The sequence below is a fragment of the Seriola aureovittata genome, chromosome 17, assembly GCF_021018895.1.
Source record: "Seriola aureovittata isolate HTS-2021-v1 ecotype China chromosome 17, ASM2101889v1, whole genome shotgun sequence".
Taxonomy (NCBI): Eukaryota; Metazoa; Chordata; class Actinopteri; order Carangiformes; family Carangidae; genus Seriola; species Seriola aureovittata.
The window spans coordinates 16,162,272-16,172,113 of record NC_079380.1 but is presented as its reverse complement, the minus strand read 5'-3'; the positions used below and the strand labels follow the sequence as shown (position 1 = coordinate 16,172,113).

The 9,842-nt window shown below is 40.5% G+C and overlaps 1 protein-coding gene across 1 annotated transcript; it reads left to right on the top strand.

Annotated features, from left to right (window-relative positions):
* Positions 1–4,874: 4,874 nt before the first annotated feature.
* Positions 4,875–9,780, top strand: wfikkn2a (info WAP, follistatin/kazal, immunoglobulin, kunitz and netrin domain containing 2a). The gene is made up of 3 exons (XM_056400547.1): positions 4,875–5,436; positions 6,387–6,703; positions 6,921–9,780. The coding sequence occupies exons 1-3, from the start codon at positions 5,224–5,226 to the stop codon at positions 8,119–8,121; spliced, it is 1,731 nt and encodes a 576-aa protein (XP_056256522.1). The 5' UTR covers positions 4,875–5,223; the 3' UTR covers positions 8,122–9,780.
* Positions 9,781–9,842: the final 62 nt, after the last annotated feature.

The window sequence follows — 9,842 nt, the reverse complement described above, 5'->3', positions numbered from 1 at the left end:
CTCTTAATAATTTAAATGATTTGAATATTATATTTCTCCAGTGCTGATACATGTAATGTGTGGGAAGAATGATCTTCATTTGTGTGTTGAAATGGATTTTTCATTGCTTATGCATTAATGGTTATTTCATTATTGAACACTAGAAAAAAAAATAACAATGGAATTTGACAGTGTAGCACCATTCAAAGGCAAATTACATACACTTTGATTGGGATAAGAGCTTACCTGCACATTGGCTCTAATAAACCACTGAATGATAATTTTTGCCTTGACTAAATTTTCCGACCCATCAGCGTAAGGGTCAACTGTATGCATAAATCCTTATCCATATGTTATTTTATATCTCAGTACAGATATACATGACGATCTAGTACATTTTCTGAAAAAATCAGCTGGGAAATTGCAAAATAGCCAGGTGGATGTTTGGCTAAGCAAGCAAACGAAATACCCAACAAATAACAGCTCATCATTCGATTGATGGAAAAGTTACACAAACATTCAAATGTTGAACACAGTAGTCCCACTCTGATTTGTAATATTGCCTACAATACTTAACTCAGCATAAATGAGAGGGCAAAATCTTAAGACAAATGTATATTGTCACACAGTCAATATGGGCGTATCGCTCAACCCCACATCAGTCAAATACACGTAATCATTACATGGAGAGAAGCATCAACACATGAGTCAAAGACTGGGGATATCACTCATGTACTTTCAGTTTGAAAAACTAATTTATATTAGTAAAGTACAGTTTATTTTCTGCAGAAGTGAAATAAAGCTGAGTATTTAGTTAAATATATAACTGCTGGAAGATCAAACTATGCTTACTGATGCAGATGTTCATTGAGTGGTTCAGACTCACATTCAGCTATTAAAAATGCCAGTTTATTACCGCTTATTAGCAACAAAACAAACAAAAATTCCTGGAAATGTTTCATAGTTCAAGGCTCAGTATTGTTGTACCGTCCAGCTGTGGTTTTGTCTTTGGCCCGTCCATTCACTTTTGACCTGTGATTGCACAGCAAGCCAGTGCTGTTATGAACTTAACTAACGAGACATTTTGTTATGTTCCCCTTCTGATTTAAAGAACATAAACAACACCTAAGTTATGGTCATACTGACACATCCGTGTATCTGTGGGACCCTTAACCTCTTCAGCCAAATGAATACAATAGGGTTCATGTGGTGAGCAGATGTTCAGACACTGCAATCTGGAGAGCACAAATATTGCATAATCAGAGCGGAAGAGTGCTGGGAAAGTTAAATGTGTGCGTATGTGCAAACTAAATATAGGGACAAAGAAATGTATGGCGGTCATATACATTTCACTGAAATCCTGTGAATCTGGGCATGTATGCCTGCATGTCTGTCCATCGGCATGTTGTTGTGTGTCTAGACTGGGGCTGAGGGATCAGCTTAGGGCCCTGCTGTGGCTGGACGTGTCTCTCTCCTTTGTTCTGGAGTGAGACACTCATAATAAGCTTAGTATGAACAGTCATAACACTTCCATTGTTTTGAGCCAGCTCCACCAGCTTCCCAGGCCTCGGTCATGGGCAAGAGAAGCTGTGGACCTGTGTGGTCAAGAACCCCCTAAGAGCATTTTAGAAATGGAGGCAGAAGGCGACGTTGCTCGCAGGTACGTGCCTTGGTCGTTGTGCTTGGACTATGGCCTGTGGTCCATTTGTGCCCCTCTCTAACAGGCATAATGCACTTATTTAACACAAATGCATGCATGACACTGTAAAGCCACAGAGATTAATGGTGAAACTGTTAAAGCAAAATGTACAGTAGCTTAAATCCTAACATTACGTGATTGATTTATGCAGTGCTGTTAATCCTGAATATGAATATAGTAAGGAACTAGAATTACATTCAGAAGAGCGCATACCTCCACCAGGGTCCAAATATTGATGAAAATATCGAAAAATTCCCTATTGAGGTGATAAATTCCCGGTTCCACCACTTCAAATGGATCTGCACTAAAATTTAATGGATTCTTCCCTGGCCCCTTCCCCCGTCCTTTCACCAAGTTTAGTGCACATAGGGTCAGTACTTTTGGCAGACAGGGATGAAAACATAATCTCCTTGGCAGAAGTAATGAATCCAATACAAGTGATGTACAGATGATGTAGTGGAGCTGGCTTATTGATTTAAAATTTAAGGATATTTTGAAGAAAAAATAAATACCAGGGTCATCCAAACATATACTTGTGTGAATGTATACTATAAGCTGTGACACTTATTTCTGATCACTTTGAGGTAAAATCCCATACGAAGTCTCAAAGTGGTATGCCGACCCAAGCAATCCATGCGACATTAATTAGCTGTGAGATATGTTAGGTCAGAGCCTGATCACGTCACTGTTGTTAATCCCTCAAGCCCATGAAACACTGCAATTTCATTCCTCTTGCACTCATCTTTGCTCCTCAGCTTCTTGAAAATCACTTAATCATTACATCTTCCGGCCTTTTGCTTGTGGAAACACCAGTACGTTCCATATTTTCAATAGAAATGCCATGTTAAACTTTGTTGACCGATATATATTTTACAAGAACAAACCTCCATATTGCTAGTTAACTGACATTAATGGAGACATCACATGAGTTGCAAAGTTGTTTTGAACCGGGCTCAGAAAGATGGTGAGGGTGCACACGGAAGGTCAAAGTCAAGGTCTGTTTTCAGACAATACATGTGCTGAGGGCAGATAGACTGACGGAGCGCCCTGCGTGGGGTCCTCTGTATGGCTTTATTCAATATGTGACATGCCCTGTAGCCCCAGTGTCGGCTATGCTGGGAATGCAGGGTCTTGAGGGGTGAAGGTTAGGGGTGGAGGGCCAGAGGGGGCGAGTGGGTGAGCAGACACTGAAGACACAGCTTGACTGTGTTTGTGCATTTATGTGCATTTAAGAGCATGCACTTGTGTGTGTGTGTGTGTGTGTGTGTGTGTGTGTGTGTGTGTGTGTGTGTGTGTGTGTGTGTGTGTGTGTACAATTAGTAAAATGATGTATATAATCCCTTTTTATGTGCATGCAGGTATTTGAATCTTACCTGTGTGTATAAGTGTGTGTGCCTGTGTGTTTTGTGCCTGTTAAAGAGGGCTGACAGACAGCAGACCAGACTGAGACTGCAGGGTTCGGCCTGGAGAGCACTGGGCCTCTTTGGACTCAGCAGGGACTCAGCTTGGGAAGCACAGACTCCATATCAACACACACACACACACACACACACACACACACACACACACACACACACACACACACACACACACACACAGAGTAAAGCTATTGAAATGTTGAATTTTTTGTTCCTCTATAGAACAATTAGACCTGAATTTTAACATCTTAGGTTTTAAGGCTGTGTCAGTTTGGTCAAACCTGTGGCAAAACATTGACAGTGCTTTAAATATTAAACATGATTTTTGAACATAGTTTTGTGTTTAATTAGTCTCTTCGTTAGTATGGAATTACTGACAGACACGTTATCCTCATATACATCTCACAGCTGAGGTCTTTATTGTTTTAATCAGTGCAGTTTAATATTTCCGTTTGAGACATTTGGTATAATCACCCACTGAAAAATGTTGAATAAGGTTGTCATGATGTGTCAGGTTGCACCTGTCCTGAATGACAAAAAACTGTTAAAAGCTGAGCCACCACATGAGTAAATTTGCTTATCTTGTGCCATTGTATGTTTGTATTTTTGTGCATATGCTCATTACTAACACACTTCACTGGTTTCCAAAGATTTGTAGTAGCTGATTCATAGAAATAACAGTATGAACTCTGGCTCCTAATTGGAGTTGCTCTACCATCTGAATCTGTTTATTTGGAACAGCACATTATGTGATATCAGAATTTGGACAACAGTTGCACTTCAGTGAGTCTGTTACTCTGTGTGGTTCACTGGCTGCACTCTGTTATTCTGCAATATGACAAATTGTGTTTCCAGTATGGCATACACTGAAGTGGCTATATTTTAAATAATAAGTTTTTTAAAGGTAATCTGAAGAAAAATCTTTGGGTTTCCACAACAGACAGCTCAGATATTACAGAGATGGTCGGTATGGCACCGCCATCAGGTGCACTAATATGTTACTACCTGTTACTATCCAGAATAGACAGATATTGTACAAATAGATTAACAAACCATATGCCATGCATAATGTTAAATTATGTATTATATATATGAAATAATGCAATATAGATTACCCTCGCACCTTTTGATACAAGTCAAATCAGAACCACAGTAGATAATAGTGACTGGAAGAACTGAGTTTGGTGCCATCTTCTGGAGACTAACATTTTGCTCAAATGGACAGGAGAGATTTTACAGTAACCACGGCTTTATTATCACGTAGAAAACTGCACAGTGTTGTCACCTAGTGCTGTTTTAATTTAATCTTAAATGACTAGACAAAAGATTATTTTAAAATAGGCACATGAAAAGCATCAAACGAAATACAACACAATATTAGTTGATATACACTGAACTCTGTTAACACTGAAAAGTGAGAATAAGCTGTCAGTGTAACTATGTAACGCAAAATACTTTTTTAAAAATCATTTTTATGTATAGTCTGTTCAGTAGCTTTATGTTTAAAGTCATCATTCTAAAAATGTTTAGTTCATGCATAAATTGTATAACGAATGTGTGTATATATATATATATATATATATATATATATATTATTATTATTATTATTATTATTATTATTATTATTATTATTATTATGGGTTAAATATCTCCATCTTCTTTGCAGCAACTTTGCAAGCTAAGGGTTAAGGCAGCCAGCGCCTTACGCACAGGTGTCTCGCGAGCCCTCTATGAAACAGCGCCTGCAAACTGTTGGAGAACTTTTTTTTTTTTTTTCTTTAATTAAGTTGATCATAACTGTAACTCAGCTGGGATTTGCTGTCCGACTAGACAGGCCACTGTAATTCATGTAGTTAGATCTTAAGTGGGTTTGCACACTGCAGCCTTAATCTCTCGCTACTATTAAACGTGGAGCGACAAACCTGGAGAGCTCTCCACGTCCAGACCGGTCCCGCACGCTCTTATTCGCGCCGCTTCTTTGCTGCATTTGATTCCGGTACTTACAGAATTCATCTCGCGAAAGTTTAAAGACTTTTTCAAAACTTCAAGCTTGTGTTAAACTCGGTGGTCTCTCGTTGGAGTTGCTTTCTTCAAGGTTTTTAGTTTCCGTTCTGTTACGCGCCGGATATGTGGTGGATGCTGTTTCCCCGATGGATTTGGTTTCTTCTGGGACATTATTACACTATACTCCTTTATATGGGCAGTTGCCGTGTGCGAGCGATGCCTATGTCTGTGGCCAAAGTGGTCTACTCTCATGCAGGTCTGTGCCCGAATGACCTGAACCCAAACCTGTGGGTGGATGCTATGAGCACCTGTATGCGCGAGTGTGAATCTGACCAGGTGAGTTCTCCTGCCAGTGTCGGTGATGTAGGTGATGCCGCACGTGAATTGTGAAGACTGCAGTTCGTCTGTCAGTCGAAGCAGTTAGAAGAAAATTGTTGATCAAAAGAGATTAAAGTGTTAGAATCAAGTCGTTATCATAATATATATCCAAATGTATCTATCTATCTATTTAAATTAGTAAAAGGGAATTACAAAACACTAAAAATCCATAGTTCATGAGGTGTTGTCTTATCTTATTCTTGTGTAATGGATCTTTATTTATTTGTGCATGCATTGCAGAGAATTACTACTTAACGAACTACTTTTGGTTTGGGGTATAACCAAATATCGAAGTTACAGTAATTGTAACATACAATAATGAGCTACAGTGCGTGTATGTTGTTTTCAGGTCCATCCTCTAAGTGTAATTCTCATGATGTACAGTGGGGTCCAAAAGTCTGAGACCATGATCCCACTCACTTTTCCCATTGGATTGAAGCTCAAACATTCACCATAATCTGTACTAAATGCATAAGGGCTCTACAGAACTGGAAAATAACAGATTCTTCTGCCACAACCTTTGTTAGACTGGGATCTGGTGTTAGACACAACCCCCTGAATGTTAAAAAGAAAAATTACCAGTTCCCAACAACTCTTGTTTTTGTTTGCTCTGTGCATGAGTTGCTGCACGGAGGAAACTGAACAGAACAAAAATAATCTTAGTGGTTATCTTTATTTTATTTTTATTATTTTGAACTATTCATTTTGTGTCATCATCAACTTATCCACACTTAAAAGATGCATATACAGAACAATTTGATAGTTATTTAAGAGAAAGATTTCATCAACAATCAAACCATTTTCACAGTTTTGTGCAGTATTTCATTTCACACTGAATCTCAACTGTTAACAACAAAGCAAAAGTGCTGGAATTTGCTAAAAATTTTTTATTTCTTTTCCAACTTCAGGACTGTGAGACATTTGAGAAGTGCTGCCCTAATGTTTGTGGTAACAAGAGCTGTGTGGCAGCACGCTACATAGACATCAAGGGAAACAAGGGCCCCATTGGAATGCCGAAGGGTGCCACCTGCGACAAGTTCATGTGCTCTCAGCAAGGGTCCGAGTGTGACATCTGGGACGGCCAGCCTGTTTGTAAGTGCCGGGACCGCTGTGAGAGGGAACCCCACTTCACGTGTGCGTCTGACGGCATGACATATTATAACAAGTGCTACATGGATGCAGAGGCCTGTTCCAAGGGTATCTCTATCTCTGAGGTCACCTGCAGGTAACATGTTAAGTATTTTAGATCTCTACTTTTTGTTTTTGGTGTGATGAGGTAAAGTTGTCTTTTTTTTTTTTTCCAGTCATCACAATTCAGACATTTGAAGAACACAACTTTTTTTTCTGGTGTAGAAAAATGTATAATCTTAGTATAGTTTAAAAAAAAAAAAAAAAAAAAGCCTTTGGCATATTAATTCCTTTCTTATTCAACCTACCTACAGGTACCACCTGACCTGGCCGAACACCAGCCCAATCCCTGCAGAGACTACCCTACATCCCACCACTGCCCTCCAGACCACCCTCCCAGCTGACATCCAGCTCCCCACCATACACAGTGGCCCCACCCAACTGACTGTCTTCGTTGGAGAGACGGCCAGCTTCCTGTGTGAGGTGTCTGGGAAGCCACGTCCGGAAATCACCTGGGAGAAACAACTGAAGGGCAAAGACAACACCATAATGAGACCCAATCATGTCAGAGGGAACGTTGTGGTTACTAACATTGGCCAGCTGGTCATATACAATGCGCAACTTCCGGATGCCGGCATCTACACGTGCACAGCCAAGAATGTTGGGGGAAGTGTATCATCACACTTTCCCTTGGTAGTGATCAGGAGAGAAGTGAAAGGTAAGAATGCAGAGGTGAATAGTACCAACCTTCCTTTTCCAGCTGAAGAATGCCTTAAGAGCCCAGACACAGATGACTGTGGAGAGGAGAGCATGAGCTGGTACTATGAACCAAAGAGGAACAATTGTTTCACCTTCACGTACAGTCAGTGCAATAAAAACCGTAACCATTTCGACACCTACGAAACCTGCATGCTGTCATGTGGAGGAGAACTAGCGGCTCCCTGTAGCCTACCGAGTCTCCAAGGGCCTTGCAAGGCTTATGAGCCTCGCTGGGCCTATAGCAGCAGCCTCAAAAAGTGCCAGTCCTTCGTCTATGGAGGCTGCGGCGGCAACGAGAACAACTTTGAGTCCAAAGAGGCCTGTGAAGAGATGTGCCCCTTTCCGAAGAACCACAACTGCAAGATGTGTAAACCTCGAGGCAAGATGGTCACCAGCTTCTGCAAGAGTGACTTTGTGATCCTGGGGCGTGTGACTGAGCTGACAGAGGAGCAAGAGTCAGGCCATGCTTTGGTGACAGTGGAGGAGATCTTGAAGGATGAGAAGATGGGTCTGAGGTTCTTTGGCAAAGAACCGTTGGAGGTGACTCTTTTGAACATGGACTGGAACTGCCCCTGCCCCAATATCACTGTGGCTGACGGGCAGCTCATCATCATGGGAGATGTTCAAAACGGGATGGCCATTCTGCAGCCCGACAGCTTTGTTGGCTCCTCCAGCACTCGCAGAATCAGGAAGCTTCGTGAGGTTATCCACAAGAAAACCTGTGATTTCCTCAAAGATTTCTCTGCCGTCCAGTAGAATCTTTTAAAATCTCACACTCCGTGACAGTCAGTTATGTTGTTTTCAGATTATTCAAAGCTCCAGTGACCTCACCTGTCAGACCGACTGCCAGTAAACCCGAAACTAACTTATTGGAGGTTTTGTTGCTTGTTTCAGATGTTTTTCTTTCCTTATTTCACTCCTTATTGCTCAGTAGTCTTAAAAAAAAAACGTTATAATCACATCATTGTTGTAATTGATCATTACAGATGCTGTGTCAAAACTGTCCTATTTTTCAAAAATTAGAATCAAGCTTTGACAGTTTTTGCCTTCACCACCAGCGGCACATTGTCTGAAAATGGCAAGTGGAATAGAAATAGTCACGCGCATTTACCCTGTACAAAGTATTTAATCTTTTAACTGTTTATTAAAACAACATTATAGTTTTCTCTACACTAATATTATTCATTTAGAAGTATGTTTTGATATAATTGGCTTGTTTGCTTTGTGTTTATGTGGGACCTCGCAAAACTGACATTGTACAACAACTGTCCAGAGCTCTTGAGCTCACAATAATACAATGTGAAGCCTCAGTTTATCTACCAGAATCAAATAAGCTCTTTGGTTCCATTTTTTTGTGGAATCTATTTTAATAAGTTTTTTAATTTACAATGCAGAATATGTATGTGGACTTCTGTACTTAGTATTTATTTTTCTTGATCTATTTCTTATAGGGTTATGGCCAGTGGACATGTGTGTATGTATGTATATGTGTGTATGTATGTATATATATATACACACACACACACACACACACACACACACACACCACACACACACACACACACACACACACACACACACACGTGTACAGTATATATACATATATATATGAGTGTATGTATCTCTGAATCTAATTACCTAGAGAACAGAGCACATATTTTTTATGTTGTCTATGATATATTAGTGCTCATTGAAACTTATATGGAATATGATGGCAAAATAAATAAAGGTGATTAAGAAAACGTTATTGTTTCCTTGCTTTTTTAAGTTGTATTTTCCCCTCTGCTAGAGACAAAATACCCGACATGCTCACAGTTTATGAAAAGACCCGTGTGGGCAGTGCATGTGCCGGTCTGTAGCTGACATCCCTTCATCCATGTCCTCCGCCTTCCACTTGTATTTCACACACACAGGGCCTAGTCTGGCATTAAAATCTGAAGCAGGTCACATTCCAGCCCAGCTGTGGTGGCCTGCAGAGCTGTGTGTTGTGTTGTGTCTGGGTCTGGGGCCCTCGCATAGCACACACCCCACCGGCCATCCATTGGCCTTGTGCGGCCCCTTTCATGTGCAAGAGGCCGGGGTGAAGGGGATGTTGGCTGAATCTTTCTCTTTCCCTCTCTGTTGGCCACATCTGTGTTAAAGGGGCATAATAGAGAACAGAGAGAGGAATGGAAGGAGAGTAAAAGGTCAAGTAGAAATAGAGGACTGTGAGCCCTGAAATTCAACCAAAGTAAGGATAGAGCTTGAAACTTGTCTCTATTAACACGCAATCATTCTGTAGAATTTCTCTCTTTACATGCTGAGATTGTGGCCAACTCCTAATGTGGAAGAGATAAGGACACTGGAGAAATGAAATCATTCATGAGTATAAAGGTGCAAACAGTTAGGGTAGTCAAACACTAGAACTCTGGGATACCTTAAGAAGAAAATTAGTCACCAGGAACGGCAGGGTGTGCAGGAAACAAAACAAGGCAAAA